This window comes from Rhinopithecus roxellana, chromosome 5 (assembly GCF_007565055.1).
Source record: "Rhinopithecus roxellana isolate Shanxi Qingling chromosome 5, ASM756505v1, whole genome shotgun sequence".
In the NCBI taxonomy this organism is placed as follows: Eukaryota; Metazoa; Chordata; class Mammalia; order Primates; family Cercopithecidae; genus Rhinopithecus; species Rhinopithecus roxellana.
The window spans coordinates 41,717,156-41,735,242 of NC_044553.1; the positions used below are offsets into that span (position 1 = coordinate 41,717,156).

Below are 18,087 nucleotides of genomic sequence, written 5' to 3' on the forward strand. Positions count from 1 at the left end.
GTACTAAAACATTCACTATCTGAAATTCAAATTTAACTTGGTGTCCAGTGCTTTCATTTGATAAATACGGCAACTTTACTCCAATGGTTAGAGGTCAGGCGGTTGAGAAGGAGCAGCCAGTGAGATCAGAGGAAAGCCAAGAAGGTGTGGAGTCACAGTATCCAAATGAAGAAGGTGTATCCAGAAGCCAAGAGTGTTTCTTTTTTATTTTTTAACAACAAACTTTATTGAAATATAATTCACATACCATAAAATTCTCCCATTTAAAATATGTAGGTTAGTGGTTTCTAGTATATTCACAGACTTGTGCAACTCTCACCAAAATCTAACTTTAGAACACTGATATCACCACAAAAAAGAAACCCCATGCCCATTAGCAATAAATCCCATTCCACTCTCCTTTCCAGCCCTAGGAAACCACTAATCTCCTTTCTGTCTCTATGGATTTGCCTATTCTGGATATTTTATATAAATTGAGTCATATGTGGTATTTTGTGACTGGCTTCTTCACTTAGCACAATGCTTTTAAGCATATGGTTGATTTATATGGTGGCAGTGGCAGTACATAATTTTTCTTTTAACTTTTATGTTCAGGGGTATATGTGCAGGTTTGTTACATAGGTAAACTTGTATCACAGGGGTTTGTTATACAGATTATAACACATCATCCATGTATTAAGCCTACTACCCGTTAGTTGTTTTTCCTGATCCTGTCCCCCTTCCCACCCTCTACCCTCCAATGGACCCCACTGTGAGTTGTTCCCCTCCATGTGTCCATGTGTTCTCATCATTTAGCTCCATTGTGGAAGACAGTGTGGCAATTCCTCAAAGACCTAAAGACAGAAATACCATTCGACCCAGCAATCCCATTACTGGCTATATACTGAAAGGAATATAAATCATTCTACCATAAAGGCACATGCAGGCATATGCTCATTGCAACACTATTCACAACAGCAAAGTATGGAATCAACCTAACTGGGTAAAGCAATATGGCGCATATACACCATGAAATACTATTCAGCCATAAAAAGGAACAACACCATGTCCTTTGCAGGCACATGGATGGAGTTGGGGGCCATTATCACTAGCAAACTAACATATAAACAGAAAACCAAATACTGCAAGAGTCTTTCTAGAGCAGTCGTTTTCCCAAACCATGCTCAGAGGAACCTCTCAACTGTGGCTATCAGATGTGGGGACTGAATGAACCTCCACTCAAATTAATTCAACCTGAAGAACAGTACTTTTTTTTTTTTGTATTTTTTAGTAGAGACCGGGTTTCACCGTGTTAGCCAGGATGGTCTTGATCTCCTGACCTTGTGATCCGCCCGTCTCGGCCTCCCAAAGTGCTGGGATTACAGGCTTGAGCCACCGCGCCCGGCCAGAACAGTACTTTTATCTGCCTTACTTATTAGTATTACACATAAGGTTTCATTGCAACAAAAATTTTCGCCGTTAAACAATGAATTTGAAAACTCACGAGCAGGGGAATTCACACCAGTTGAAACAGATTAGAATCCTAGGGTGACATTGAAACAGGATCAGGCAAAATGTGTTCTTATATTCTAGAATTTATATTCTTTATTTTTAGTTTCCAGGTTATAATTGAAGAGTGTATAAAACAGATGAGTTTCGAACTAAATCAAATGAGAGCAAATGGAAACACCACATCTAATAAGAACAGTGCAGCAATGGATGCAGAGATTGTGTTAAGACCTCTCATGGATTTTTTGGACAAAACGTAAGTTTTTTTGCCCAGTTTCCTCTTTACTTATTGCCCTAAATTTGACTTGTAAGGCTTTAAGAAAAATATTGATTTCCTCTGTGTAAGGCAGCAGTAAAAGTCTTTCTATAGAAATAAATGAATTCAAAAATAAATAAATAAATTCATTAAAAAGCAACATACCTTTAATTGATTACTACATAAAAATAAAATAGGAGTAACTTTGTACAAGAAAGGAAAAAAAGAGAGGAAATAAGTTTTATAACTAAGGAGGTTGCTGTTCTGAGGCAGAGACAGATTTAGAGTTTCATGCTCCTTGGATAACATATTGTTTTCAATCCTCCTGGACAGAGAGAAAGACTGAGCTGAGTCCAGAATATCTGATTTCATGTCAGAAACCTGATGAAAAAAAGAATATCACAGATGTGACTGGAATTAACTTAGCTCAGAGGCAAGCAGATAGCTGCCTGACCCAACCTGCAATAATGATTTATTGAGTGCTCACCTATATCAAACCATATTCTACGCACTGGACAGTGATGAAAAAGAAAGCCGAAGTCGCTGATACCATGGAGATTACAGTATAATGGTGGTGGGAGTGCATGGGAATACAGGCTGTTATGACTGACTAAGACAAATTCTTAACCAGAAAGTTTGGTTGGTTGCTCTGTTTGTTTTTAAGGTGTTTGTTCTGTTCCTACTCTTAGAAGTTCTAATTTAGTACGTTTGAGGCAGGGTCAAAGCACCTATATTTTGTAATGTGTCCATATTTGGGAATCATTGTTCTAAAGCAACCAGACACATGATTTCTTAAACAGTGGTACTCAAAACCAGAACTGAAGGTAGAAGAGATAAGTGAATAACAATTTTGAATGCCTCCCAAGGGACCCGTGTCATATATGTTAGTTTACATATGTTATCTCATTTATTATTGTTGTGGCAAATTAATATCAAAAGGACCAAGATTTAAATAAAAGAGAAATTACAATGTCTTTCTTTAAAGACAAGGACAATAGTCACCCCACAGGGCTGCTGCTGCCACCAGCACACGTAGACACCACCTCATTGCTGTCATCAGCCACTGTCCCAACAAAGCGCTTTGGCCAGCACTCTCCATCAGAGTGTTGTTACCGGAAAACCTTCGCCCCCCTCCCAGTGCAGCAGGTGCTTGCCCTTGAGGCGAAAGAAAACAAAGTAATGGGCCTTGTACCAGGTCCCAGGGTTAGAGCATGCAATCTAGGAATGCCAACCTAAGCCTTGACCCCCTGAAATCTTCCAGAAATGAACCCAGTTGACTTTGACTGACCCCAATGTATACCACAGGTCAAATCCTCAAAGCCTCAAGGGCATGAAAGAACATAAAAGCAAAAAAATGCTATTCAAACAACAGCAACGTCAAAGATTAAAGGAACATTAGCCCATGCAGATGAGAAAGAACCAGCATAAGAACTCTGGCAACTCAAAAAGCCAGAGTGTCTCACTACCTCCAAACAACTACACTAGCTCCCCAGCAATGGTTCTTAACCAGGCTGATGTGACTGAAATGACAGATACAGAATTTGGCATCTGGATGGGAAAAAAGATGAAAATTCAGGAGAAAGTCAAAAGCCAATCCAAGGAACCCAAGGAATCTAATGATACAAGAGCTAAAAGACAAAATAGCCATTTTAAGAAAGAATCAAAGTGATCTGATGGAGCTGCAAAATTCACTAGAAAAATTTCCTAATATAATCAGCAGTCTTAGTACTCCCCTGGGAGATACTATACAAGATAACCACACTGTCCTCCGATTCTCCAAAGTCAATATGAAAGAAAAATATTAAAGACAGCTAGAGAGAGGGGGCAGGTCACCTACAAAGGGGATCCCATTATGCTAACGGTAGACCATTCAGCAGAAACTCTACAAGCCAGAAGACATTGGGGGGCTATATTCAGCATTCTTAAAGACATTCCAAAGAAGTATTTCATACCCCCCTAAACTAAGTTTCATAAGCATTGGAGAAATTATATCCTTTCAGACAAGCAAATGCTAAGGAAATTTGTTACCCTAGACCTGCCTCTCAAGATGTCCCTAAGGCAGTGCTAAACATCAAAATGAAAGATCAATACCTGCCAACACAAAAATACACTTAAGTACATCAACTATAGACACTATAAAGTAACTGCACAATCAAGTCTGCGTAACAACCAGCTAAAGACACAATGACAGGATAAAATCGCACATAGCAATATCAACCTTGAATGTAAATGGACTAAATGCCCCACTTAAAAGGCAGGAAGCTGTCTTTAAGAGACTCATCTCACAAGCAATGACACCCATAGGCTCAAAGTAAAGGGATGGAGAAAAATCTACCAAAAAAATGGAAAACAAAAAAGAGCAGGGGTTGCTATTGTAATTTCAGATAAAAGAGGCTTTAAACAAACAATGATCAAAAAAAACCCAATAGCATTATATAATGATAAAGGGTTCAACTCAACAAGACTTAGCTATCCTAAACATATATCCACCTAATACTGGAGTATCCGGATTATAAAGCAATTTCTTAGAGACCTATGAAAAAACATAGATAAATACACAATAATAATGGGGGATATCACTATCCCACTGAGGCAGATCATTGAGGCAGAAAACTAACACAGATGTTCAGGACCTAAACTCTACACTTGACCAAAAGGACCTAACAGACATCTACAGAACACTCAACCCAACATGAACAGAATATACATTCTCCTCATCTGCACATGGCATGTACTCTAAAATCAGTCACATGATCAGCCACAAAACAATTGTCAACGAATTCAAAAAATTTGAAATCATACCAACCACACTCTCAAACAACAGTGCAATAAAATTAGAAATTAATACTAAGATGATCTCTCAAAACTATACAATTACATGGAAATTAAGCAATCTGCTCCTGAACGACTTTTGACAATGAATTTAAGACAGAAATCAAGTAACCCTTTGAAAATTTTAAAAGAAAAGGAATAACATACCAGAATCTCTGGGACATAGCTAAAACAGTGTTAAGAAAAAAGTGTATAGTGCTAAACATCCGGATCAAAAAGTTAGAAACTGGATCCTTTCCTTACTCCTTATACGAAGATTAATTCAAGGTGGATTAGAGACTTAAATGTTAGACCTAATACCATAAAAACCCTAGAAGAAAATCTAGGTAGTACCATTCAGGACATAGGCATGGGCAAGGACTTCATGTCTAAAACACCAAAAGCAACAGCAACAAAAGCCAAAATTGACAAATGGGATCTAATTAAACTAAAGAGCTTCTGCACAGCAAAAGAAACTACCACCAGAGTGAACAGGCAACCTACAGAATGGGAGAAAATTTTTGCAATCTACTCATCTGACAAAGGGCTAATATCCAGAATCTACAAAGAACTCAAACAAATATACAAGAAAAAAACAAACAACCCCATCAAAAAGTGGGCAAAGGATATGAACAGACATTTCTCAAAAGAAGACATTCATACAGCCAACAGACACATGAAAAAATGCTCATCATCACTCGCCATCAGAGAAATGCAAATCAAAACCACAAAGAGATACCATCTCACACCAGTTAGAATGGCAATCATTCAAAAGTCAGGAAACAACAGGTGTTGGAGAGGATGTGGAGAAATAGGAACACTTTTACACTGTTGGTGGGATTGTAAACTAGTTCAACCATTATGGAAAACAGTATGGCAATTCCTCAAGGATCTAGAACTAGATGTACCATATGACCCAGCCATCCCACTACTGGGTATATACCCAAAGGATTATAAATTATTCTACTACAAAGACACATGCACACGTATGTTTATTGCGGCACTATTCACAATAGCAAAGACTTGGAATCAACCCAAATGTCCATCTGTGACAGACTGGATTAAGAAAATGTGGCACATATACACCATGGAATACTATGCAGCCATAAAAAAGGATGAGTTTGCGTCCTTTGTAGGGACATGGATGCAGCTGGAAACCATCATTCTTAGCAAACTATCACAAGAAGAGAAAACCAAACACCGCATGTTCTCACTCATAGGTGGGAACCTGAACAATGAGATCACTTGGACTCGGGAAGGGGAACATCACACACTGGCGCCTATCATGGGGAGGGGGGAGGGGAGAGGGATTGCATTGGGAGTTATACATGATATAAATGATGAATTGATGGGTGCTGACGAGTTGATGGGTGAAGCACACCAACATGGCACAAGTATCCATATGTAACAAACCTGCACGTTATGCACATGTACCCTAGAACTTAAAGTATAATAATAAAAAAAAAGAAATTATCAATTTAACAAGCTAGAGAAGCTAGGAAAACAAGAGTAAACAAACCCAAAAGTCAGCAGAAGAAAAATCACCATAATCAGAGTTGAACTGAATCAAATTGAGAGATGAGAAACCATATAAAAGATCAATGAAACAGAGTTTGGTTTTTGAAAGCATAAATAAGATTGGTAGACCACTAGCTACACTAATAAGGGGAAAAGTGAGAAGATTCAAATAAACACAATCAGAAATGACAAAGTGAGCATTACCACCGACCCTGCAGAAATCCAGATAACCCTCAGAGACTATTACAGAGACTTCTATGCACATAAACTAGAAAACCGAGAAGAAATGAATAAATTCCCAGAAACATACAAACTACCAAGATTGAACCAGGAAGAAATTGAAACCCTGAACAGACCAATAATGAGTTCTGAAATGGAATCAGTAATAAAAAGCCTATCAACCAGAAAAGGCCCTGGAGGAGATGGATTCACAGCCAAATTTTATGAGTTGTGTAAAAAAGAGTTAGTACCAATCGTATTGAAACTATTCCAAAAATTGAGGAGGAGGGACTGCCCCATAACTCATTCAATGAGGCCAGCATCATTCCAATACTAAAACCTGGCAAAGACACAACCAAAAAAAGAGAAAACTTCAGGTCAGTATCTTGATGAACATAGATGTAAAAATCCTCAGCAAAATACTAGCAAATCAAATCCAGCAGCATATCAAAAAGCTATCTCAGGATTATCATGTAGGATTTATTCCTAGAATGCAAGGTGGTTTAACAGATGCAAATCAATAAATGGGATTCACCACATAAAAACAACTAAATACAAAAGTTACATGATCATCTCAATAGATGCAGAAAAGGCTTTCAGTAAAATTCAACATTTTCTCATGTTAAAAACCCTAAACAAACTAGGCATTAAGGGAACAGATTTCAAAATAATAAGAACGACTTATGACAAACCCACAGTCAATATCATACTGAATGGGCAAAAGCTGGAAGCATTCCCCTCGAGAACCAGAACAAGACAAGGATGCTCACTCTCACTACTCCTATTCAACTTAGTACTAGAAGTCCTAACCAAACAATCAAGCAAGGGAAATAAATAAAAGGCATCCAAATAGGAAGAGAGAAAGTCTATCTCTGTTCACATGTGATGTGATCATATACATAGAAAACACTATAGTCTCTGCCCAAAAATCCTAGATCTGATAAACAACTTTAGCAAAGTTTCAGGATACAAAATTAATATACAAAAATCAGTAGCATTTCTATACACCAATAGCATCCAAGCTAAGAGCCAAATCAAGAACACAGTTCCATTCACAATAGCCACATACACACACACAAGAAAAACCCTAGAAATACAGCTAACGAGGGAACTGAAATTTCTCTAGAACAGGAATTACAAAATACTGCTGAAAGAAATCAGAGATTACACAAACAAATGGAAAAATATTCCATGTTCATGGATAGAATCAGTATTGTTAAAATGGCTATATTACCAAAGCAATTTACAGTTTAAATCCTATTATTATCAAACTATCAGCAATATTTTTCACAGAATTAGAAAAAAATAATTTCAAAATTCATTTAGAACAACAACAACAACAAAAGTCTGAATAGTCAAAGCAATCCTAAACAAAAAGAACAAAGCCAGAGGCATCACAGGACCCAACCTCAAACTATACTACAAAGCTACAGTAATCAAAACAGCATGGTACTGGTACAGAAACAGACACATAGACCAATGAAATGGATTAGAGAACCTGGAAATAAAGCCACACACCTACAACCATCTGATCTTCAACAAAGTCAACAAAAACAAGCAGGAAGGGAAAGAACTTCCTAGTCAATAAATGGTGTTAGAATAACTGGCTAGCCATATGCAGAAGCTTAAAAGTGGACCCTTTCCTTTCACTGCTATAAAAATCACCTCAAGGTTGATTAAAGACTTAAATGTAAAACCTAACACTATAAAACCCTAGAAGAAACCTAGGAAAAACCATTCTGGACATAGGCCCTGGCAAAGTTTTTATGAGGAAAAACAAGGTTTTTATGAGGAAGAAAGAAAGCAATTGCAAGAAAAACTAAAAACAAAAAATAGGACTAATTAAAGAGCTTCTACACAGCAAAAGAAACTATTGTCAGAGTAAACAGACATCTTACAGAATAGGAGAAAATGTTTGCGAACTATGCATTTGACAATGTTCTAATATCCAGACTCTATAAGGAGCTTAAATAAATTAACAAGCAAAAAAAAAAAAAAAAAAAAAACATTAAAAATGAGCAAAGCATATGAGCAGACACTTCTCAAAAGAAGACATACAAGCAGCTGACAAGCATAAAGAAAAATGCTCAACATCACTAATCATTGGAGAAATGAAAATCAAAAGCACAGTGAGATACCATCTCACACTGGTCAGAATGACTATTAGTAAAAAATTAAAAAATAACAAATCCTGATGAGGTTGTGAAGAAAAGGGAATGCTTATACACTGCTGGTAGGAATGTGTGTTCATTAATCCACAGTGGAAAACAGATTGGAGGGTTCTCAGCGAACTTAAAACAGAACCTCAATTCAACCCAGCAATCCCATTACTGGGCGTATATCCAAAGAATATAAATTGTTTTACCATAAAGACACGTGCATGTATATATATGTTCATTGCAGCACTGTTCACAATAGCAAAGACAAGGAATCAACCTAAATGCCCATCAGTGGGAGACTGGATAAAGATAATGTGGTACATATATATCATGGAATACTACACAGCCATAAAAATGAATGAGATCATGACCTTTGCAGCAACATGCATGGAACTGGAGGCCATTATCCTGTGCAAACTAGCACGGGAACAGAAAACCAAATACTGCATGTTCTCATTTGTAAGTGAGAGCTACACACTCAGTACAAATAGGCACAAAATAGGGAATAGTAGACACTAGAGCCTACTTAAGACTGGAGGGCAGGAGGAGGGCGAGAATCAAAAACTACCTATTGAGTACTATACTTGTTACCTGGGTGTCGAAATAATCTGGACACCAAATACCCATAGCATGCAGTTTTCCCAGGTAATAAATTTGCGCATGTGCCCTCTGAATTTAAATAAGAGTTGGAAAGGAAAAAAAAAGTTGGATACTCTTCCAGGTAATTAAACTTATTTAGTGCATTTCTTTTTCTTTCCATCTAAACTGTCCCACAGTCATACTTATAAAATATTTAAATAGGTAAGGATAAAAAAGAAATAACTCACAGGAAGAATCTCTTCTGTATACTATGACTTCTGCTTTAATTCCAATTACATTTGGCTTCCTTCTTACTACATCAATAAGTCTAATGTTGTTATCTATTTAATGTCAATATTTAGTAGGAAAAGAAAGCCTTACATTTTGTTCTCTGTGGGGAAATATCTAGAAGATAGGTATATAGGTAAGTAGATAATAGGATGTAGATAGGGAAGTCGGTGCAGAAGAAAGGAGAGAGGAAAGGGAAGAAGTAAAGAAAGAAAAGAGAGGAGAAATACTTTTCCTCATTTCTTTAGTTTGTTAATGTAGATTTTCACTTTTACAACATAATTGTCTATACATTCTCTGGACATTTTTATCTTAGCATATGACTCTTTTCTGTGGACAACACAGAAATGGGTCATTATAAACACACGAGCATTGGTTGTGAATGTGATGGTGATGAACAGCAGGCCCAAGCAATCCCAATTCGCTTCAAGCTCTCACTGGAATGCCTTCTGTTTTTTAGAAGTCCAATCAGTAGTTTGGAGATGTATTATTTATTATTAGAGAAACTATTTGCTTTCTATGTCCTGTGACCAAAGTTGTGGAATATAACAGAAAATTTTGAATAATCTTGGTACTTCCAACTATTAGCTGAGTGACTTTGAATCCATTTCACCATCTATAAAATGGGGCTAATAGATAAAATGGGTTGACTCTTATTTTCAGTACATTTTGATTCTTATTTGTACTCAGTCTTATTAAGTATAATTAGAAGTAGAAAATTATGCCATCATATATGTCATATTGTTTAATTATTGGTGGAAAGAGATAATGTATAAAATTAGGAAATAATCTATAAGCTTTAAGTATTTGTAAAAGATATTTTAAAATTTTGAAAGAAATATGTCATGAAGAATTGCAGAAATCCTCAGGGCTAATTCAGAATGCATAACTTAAAAGCCACTGCATAGGGGAGATACTTAAAAGCCAGATATTGATTGTGTTTTCAAGGAGCTAATAGATTAGGAGGAGAAGTAAGAAAGGAACACAAATAAACATAAGATGTAAAGTGACAATGAGTACAATATTTACTTCTACTTCAAAGAATGAATAAAAAATTGATTTGGTTTGGGTATTTAAAGGTGGATAAGGTTTTGATATGTGAAAATGAGGGACAGGCATTCCAAGGGGAGGGAAAACAGCTAGGTAAATTTTCATGAAAATGCGATTGATTATATGACAGGAAATCTTTATTGCCAGCCAGTACACATGGCATTTGAAAATTGTCTGATTAATTAGTTTTGTATTCAGCCAATCTAGATAGCTCAGGTTTTGAAATATATGCTTTTCAGCTTACATTATCAAGTTGATTAATTCAGACTGAATTAAAGAGGCATTTGCTAGTTCGCCTTTATTTTCTATTATTTAAAATAAACAATAGAGGATTGAAAGTCTTCAAGGTGGTTTGAGAAAATTCCCTTAGAAATTATGTTATATTATAAATGTATAAGCTCTTTTTGTCCTGTGCAGCCTCTCTAAATAAAACATCTTACTTCTTTATGTTACACTCTCTCCACCAAGACCTCACCACTTCACAAATTGAGGTGTAAGCTGCATTTTCAACTAGCAAAAATCCTACAATGAGCTGCGCATGTGACAATGATTTTATTCCTATTCTTTTAGTTCCAGTCTAAGTAGGATTAGTCAGCATGCCAAGTATGTGAGCTGACCATAAACACAAGATTAATTCTTAGACTTGGATCTTTGGAAAGTGGAAACTGTACATCTGCAGCAAAATTGGCAGAGTTATTGTGTCTCATACCAGGAATTTCTCTGTGGATAGTCTTTTTTATTCTTCCATGACACATCTGCTGCTTTCTACCCTATGTCCATGCCAAATACTCACCAGCAAGCTAGAAATGGTACCCTTGGAAAACAGTTTTCAAATTACAGGAGCTAGAGTTCCACATACATGTCTCAGGGGTCCCCAACCTTCTTCTTTATCCAGAGAAGTTTGCTTTCATATATTTTTATATATTGGGCTGTTACATACATAGTGTTAGGATAAATACTTTAACATAAAAATGTGTCTTGAAAATCTCTCCATGTGCCTCTCACATGCCTTTCAATGTTATCCATTGTAATTATATAAATACAATTATGTATATCCTTAAATATTTAAAACAGCCAAATCTGTCTATCATGACTAGAGCCCAGGTTATAATTTCTGAGTCCAAAAGCATACAGAGTAGCATTATAGGGAGTCAATGAGGCTGCCCTGAAATACATGACCCATCTTTGGTTCTCTGTGAAACAGATTTAATTCACTCAGAGACTCAAAGAGGCCAGAGTCGTATCATAGTATATTTAATATAGTATTATTATATTATAGTATATTTAATAGATATTTATGCAGCACTGTGTCTTCATACACAGGCTCAACTTCCTACATAAGCACATTCATCAGAGGCAGTATGGGACATTGGAAGACAGGCTGGATTTAGAAGAAAAGAGTCAAACTTTGAATCTAACTTACTAGCTTCACTTCCGTGGACAAGTACCCAAGCCTCTCTGTGCCTGTTTTTGAGTTGTAATATGGGTATAATAGTAAATGAGAAATATATATAGAAGTTTCTAAAGAATAACTTGTATAGGTATTATACAAATGCTAGATACTGTTACATCATTACGTCACCATGAGAAGGATTTGTAAGGAATACCTTACACCTATTAAAACTGGTAAATTTTTATTCTTGATTGAAATTATATACACCTTTCCCATGTTGATATGTTGGTCTAGTGCCCAGTAGTGCTGAAAATGTATTTCTTTGGTGTTCCTAGGCCATGAACATGGGCATATACTAAATACACATTGGGGTGAGGGTGAAAATCGTGTGCTTTGGTAGAGTGACTCCCTATGGCGAATGGTCTGCCTTCTGCTGCTGTAACGTGTGTTAGAAATATGGGTTCTGTTGTCCTTTTCTCAACTGTCATGGCAAACCTTGGTGACTGATATCAGAAATTGCTCTAGGTTTAATAAGTATTAAATATGAATAAAAGGAATCATTTTCCTTTAAAGATATTTTACTTGGTGTGCTTTAAAAGTTATTTTTCATTGGTTTCAAAGAATGTATTTATTTCTGCCTTGATTTTGTTATATACCCAGGAGTCATTCGGGAGCAGGTTGTTCAGTTTCCATGTAGTTGTGCGGTTTTGAGTGAGTTTCTTAATCCTGATTTCTAATTTGATTGTGCTGTGGTCTGAGAGACTCTTTGTTACGATTTCTGTTCTTTTGCATTTGCTGAGGAGTATTTTACTTCCAATTATGTGGTCAATTTTAGAATAAGTGTGATGTGGTGCTGAGAAGAATGTATATTCCTGTTGATATGGGGTGGAGAATTCTGTAGAAGTCTATTAGGTCTGCTTGGTGCAGAGCTGAATTCAAGTCCTGAATATCCTTGTTAATTTTCTGTCTCGTTGGTCTGTCTAATATTGACAGTGGGGTGTTAAGGTCTCCCACTATTATGGTGTGGGAGTTTAAGTCTCTTAGTAGGTCTCTAAGAACTTTATGAATCTGGGTGCTCCTGTATTGGGTGCATATATATTTAGAATAGTTGATTCTTCTTGTTGCATTGATCCCTTTACCATTTTGTAATGCCCTTCTTTGTCTCTTTTGATCTTTGTTGGTTTAAATTCTGTTTTATCAGAGACTAGGATTGCAAACCCTGTTTTTTTTTTTTCTTTCCATTTGTTTGGTAAATATTCCTACATTCCTTTATTTTGAGCCCATGTGTGTCTTACCACATGAGATGGGTCTCCTGAATACAGCACACTGATGGGTCTTGACTCTTTATCCAATTTACCAATCTGTGTCTTTTAATTGGGGTATTTAGCCTGTTTACATTTAAGATGAATATTGTTATGTGTGAATTTGATCCTGTCACTATGATGCTACCTGGTTATTTTGCCCATTAGTTGATGCAGTTTCTTCATAGTGTCGATGGTCTTTAGAATTTGGTGTTTTTGCAGTGGCTGGTACCAGCTTTTCCTTTTCACATTTAGTGCTTCCTTTAGGAGCTCTTGTAAGGCAGGCCTGCTGGTGACAAAATCTCTCAGCATTTGCTTGTCTGTAAAGGATTTTATTTATACTTCACTAATGAAGACACAACATACCAGAATCTCTGAGACACAGCTAAAGCAGTGTTGAGTGGCAAATTTATAGCACTAAATGCCCACAGGAGAAAGACGGAAAGATCTAAAATCAACACACTAACATCAAAATTAGAAGAACTAGAGAAGTAAGAGAAAACAAATTCAAAAGCTAGGAGAAGACAAGAAGTAACTAAGATCAGAGGAGAACTGATGGAGATAGAGACATGAAAAACCCTTCAAAAAATCAATGAATCTAGGAGCTGGTTTTTTGAAAAGATTAACAAAACAGATAGACTGCTAGCCAGATTAATAAAGAAGAAAAGAGAGAAGAATCATATAGACACAATAAAAAATGATAAAGGGGATATCACCACTGATCCCACAGAAATACAAACTACCATCAGAGAATACTATAAACACCTCTACGGAAATAAACTAGAAAATTTAGAACAAATGGATAAATCACTGGACACATACACCCTCCCAAGGCTAAACCAGGGAGAAGTCAAATCCCTGAATAAACCAATAACGAGTTCTGAAACGGAGGCAGTAATTAATAACCTACCAACCAAAAAACAGCCCAGGACCAGACAGATTCACAGCTGAATTCTACCAGAGGTACAAAGAGGAGCTGGTGCTATTCCTTCTGAAACTATTCCAAACAATAGAAAAAGAGGGACTCATCCTTAACTCATTTTTTGAGGCCAGCATCATCCTGATACCAAAACCTGGCAGAGACACAACAAAAAAGAGAATTTCAGGCCAATATCCCTGATGAAGATTTATGCAAAAATCTTCAATAAAATACTGGCAAACTGAATCCAGTAGCACATCAAAAAGCTTATCTACCATGATCAAGTCAGCTTCACCCTGGGATCCAAGGCTGGTTCAACATACACAAATCAATAAATGTAAAACATCACACAAACAGAACCAATGACAAAAAAAAAAAAAAAAAAAAAAAAAAAAAAAAAACATGGTTATCTCAATGGATGCAGAAAACTCCTTTGATATAATTCAGCATGCCTTCATGCTAAAACTTTTCAATAAAATAGGTACTGATGGAATGTATCTCAAAATAGTAAGAGATATTTATGACAAACCCACAGCCAATATCCTACTGAATGGGCAAAAGCTAGAAGCATTCCCTTTGAAAACCAGCACAAGACAACGATGCCCTCTCTCACCACTCCTATTTAACACAGTATTGGAAGTTCTGGCCAAAGCAATCATGCAAGAGAAAGAAATAAAGGATATTCAGATAGGAAGAAAGGAAGTCAAATTGTCCCTGTTTGCAGATGACATGATTGTATATTTGGAAAACCCCATCATGTCAGCCCAAAATCTCCTTAAGCTGATAGGCAACTTGAGCAAAGTCTCAGGATACAAAATCAATGTGCAAAAATCACTAGCATTCCTATACACCAATAATAGACAGAGAGCCAAATCATGAGTGAACTCCCATTCACAATTGCTGCAAAAGAGAATAAAATACCTAGGAATACTACTTACAAGGGAAGTGAAGGACCTCTCCAAGGAGAACTACAAAACACTGCTCAAGGAAATAAGAGAGGACACAAACAAATGGAAATAAATTTCATGTTCATGGATAGGAAGAATCAATATCATGAAAATGGCTATACTGCCTAAAGTAATTTATCAATTCAATACTATCCCCATCAAACTACTTTGACTTTCTTCACAGAATTAGAAAAAACTACTTTAAATTTCATATGGAATCAAAAAAGAGCCCATATAGCCAAGACAATCCTAAGCAAAAAGAACAAAGCTGCTGGCATCACACTACCTGACTTCAAAATATACTACAAGGCTACCATAACCAAAACAGCATTGTATTGGTACCAAAACAGATATCTGGACCAATGGAACAGAACAGTGGCCTCAGAAATAACGCCACACATCTACAACCACCTGATCTTGGACAAACCTGACAGAAACAAGCAATGGGGAAAGGATTTCCTGTTTAATAAATAGAGTTGGGAAAACTGGCTAGCCATATGCACAAAACTGAAAGTGAACCCCTTCCTTACACCTTATACAAAAATTAACTCAAGATGGATTTAAATCTAAGACCTAAAACCATAAAATCCCTAGAAGAAAACCCATGATTATCTCAACGGATGCAGAAAAGGCCTTTGGTAAAATTCAACATGCCTTCATGCTAAAAACTCTCAATAAAATAGGTATTGATGGAACGTATCTCAAAATAATAAGAGCTATTTATGACAGACCCACAGCCAGTATCATACTGAATGGATAAAAGCTGGAAGCATTCCCTTTGAAAAATCATTCAGGACATAGGCATGGGCAAACACTTCATGACTGAAACACCAAAAGCAATGGCAACAAATGCCAAAATTGACAAATGGAATCTAGTTGAACTAAAGAGCTTCTGCACAGCAAAACAAGCTATCATCAGAGTGAACAGGCAACCTACAGAATGGGAGAAAAGTTTGCAATCTATCCATCTGACAAAGGTCTAATATCCAGAATCTACAAGGAACTTAAACAAATTTACAAGAAAAAACAAACCAAAAAAACATCAAAAAGTGGACAAAGGATATAAACAGACACTTCGCAAAAGAAGACATTTATGCGGCCAATGAACATATGAAAAAAAGCTCATTATTACTGGTCATTAGAGAAATCAAATCAAAACCACAATGAGATACCATCTCACACCAGCTAGAACGGCAATCACTAAAAGTCAGGAAACCATGGATGCTGGAGAGGATGTGGAGAAATAGGAATGCTTTACACTGTTGGTGGGAATGTAAATTAGTTCAAACATTTTAAAAGAGTGTGGCAATTCCTCAAGGATCTAGAACTAGAAACACCATTTGACTCAGCAATCCGATTACTGAGTACACACCCAAGGGATTATAAATCATTCTACTATAAAGACACATGCACATGTTTGTTTAGTGCAGCAATATTCACAATAGCAAAGACTTGGAACCAACCCAAATGCCCATTAATGATAGACTGGGTAAAGAAAATGTGGCACCTATATACCATGGAATACTATCCAGCCACGAAAAGGGATGAGTTCATGTCCTTTGCAGGGACATGGATGCAGCTGGAAACCATCATTCTCAGCAAACTAACACAGGAACAGAAAATGAAACATTGCATGTTCTCACTCATACGTGGGAGTTGAACAATGAGAACCCATGGACACAGGGAGGGGAACACCACACACCAGGGCCTGTTGCAGGGTGGAGGGCTGGGGGAGGGATAGCGTTCAGAGAAATACCTAATGTAAATGTCCGGTTGATGGGTACAGCAAACCACCATAGTACGTGTATACCTAGGTAACAAACCTGCACATTCTGCACATGTATCCTAGAATTTAAAGTATAATGGTAAAAGAGGTATTTTTCTTTCCAAAGCCTATTGATTTAGAAAACAATGTAAGAAAAGAAGTATGCTGATTTCATTTTCTATTAAATATAGAGAATTATCTAATGTACAGAATCATGAAATAGTTTTTTGATATGATACATTTTGTATAATAATTTAGTAAATGGAATTTAGCATTTGAAAATTGTAAAGGCCTAAATTGATACCTTGATATGAAATTTAAAAGTGAATATATATATATTTTTTTTTTTTCAGATTAAGTCTCTCAGCAAAAATCTGTGAGAAAACAGTCCTAAAGCGAGTTTTGAAAGAGTTATGGAAGCTAGTTCTCAATAAAATAGAAAAACAAATCGTTCTTCCTCCTCTGACAGATCAAACAGTAAGTATATAAAGTTTAGTTATGCTTCCACTAACCCATCTGTTTTTGGTTTAAGTGAATGGTTTTCATCCAGATGAAATACTAATTAAATCCCTTTTGGGAAAAAGTGTTTGGTATCCAGTTTCTTAACAATGATCATACAAATTATAGTTTCCTATCCAGTCCATTTTAAATAGTGGCAATAGCAGTCAAACTTCATGTTGCTTGACAGTCAGAACTTAACCTCTTAAAACATGTATCAAAGTTCTATTTATAGTGTTATCTGGTTTACACATATAATTTTTATTTAATTTTACTGACCTCAAGAAAATAGAATTAAGATACAATGTATCCACTGTGCTTCCTTCTTAAATTTTACAGTTTAAGGAGATAGTTACACCACTGTTATTTGGATTTTTTTTTTACCTTTCAATTATGCTTTCATCTCTTACCTCCCCACTTGGAGGTTAATAGAGGAGGCACCTTTTAGTGAATCTGAAGAATGTGATTGTATTGCACAAACAAAAAGGAAAAGAACCAGAAAGATCAATTGGCTGCAAAGTTAGACAGTGGTCAAGTGGATACACAGAGCCAGGTATGTGTTCACATATCCTAAGCCAAACAAGGGAAAAATAACACTAACAAGCACCTGTTATGGGGTAATGTATTTTTTCTCCGTGACTGAGGAAGATAAATTGATGCAAATAATGAGTAAGTATAAATGGAAATAAAATATGCATTATTATACATTAGTTATATACACTCAGTCCATGTTTATCCAGTGAAAGCATATGCCTAGAAAACATTTTCTTATAAAGTGTTCCAAGATGCAAATATGCATATGTTTTTGTTGATTTACTGCCAGACAGTGAGTGATAAAATATAAATTACTTTTAGTTTCGCTTAATGCCGTGAATGTGTGGTTTAATCATTTTATA

At 36.2% G+C, this 18,087-nt stretch overlaps 1 protein-coding gene across 2 annotated transcripts in view; it reads left to right on the forward strand.

The window, feature by feature from the left end:
* Positions 1-18,087, forward strand: part of UNC13C (unc-13 homolog C) — a 701,690-nt gene that overhangs the window by 592,381 nt on the left and 91,222 nt on the right. For both annotated transcript variants that reach the window (XM_030930702.1, XM_010352869.2), the window contains exons 25-26: positions 1,595-1,744; positions 17,047-17,170. In XM_030930702.1, the coding sequence (XP_030786562.1) occupies positions 1,595-1,744; positions 17,047-17,170 (274 nt within the window). The remainder of the gene's footprint in view (positions 1-1,594; positions 1,745-17,046; positions 17,171-18,087) is intronic.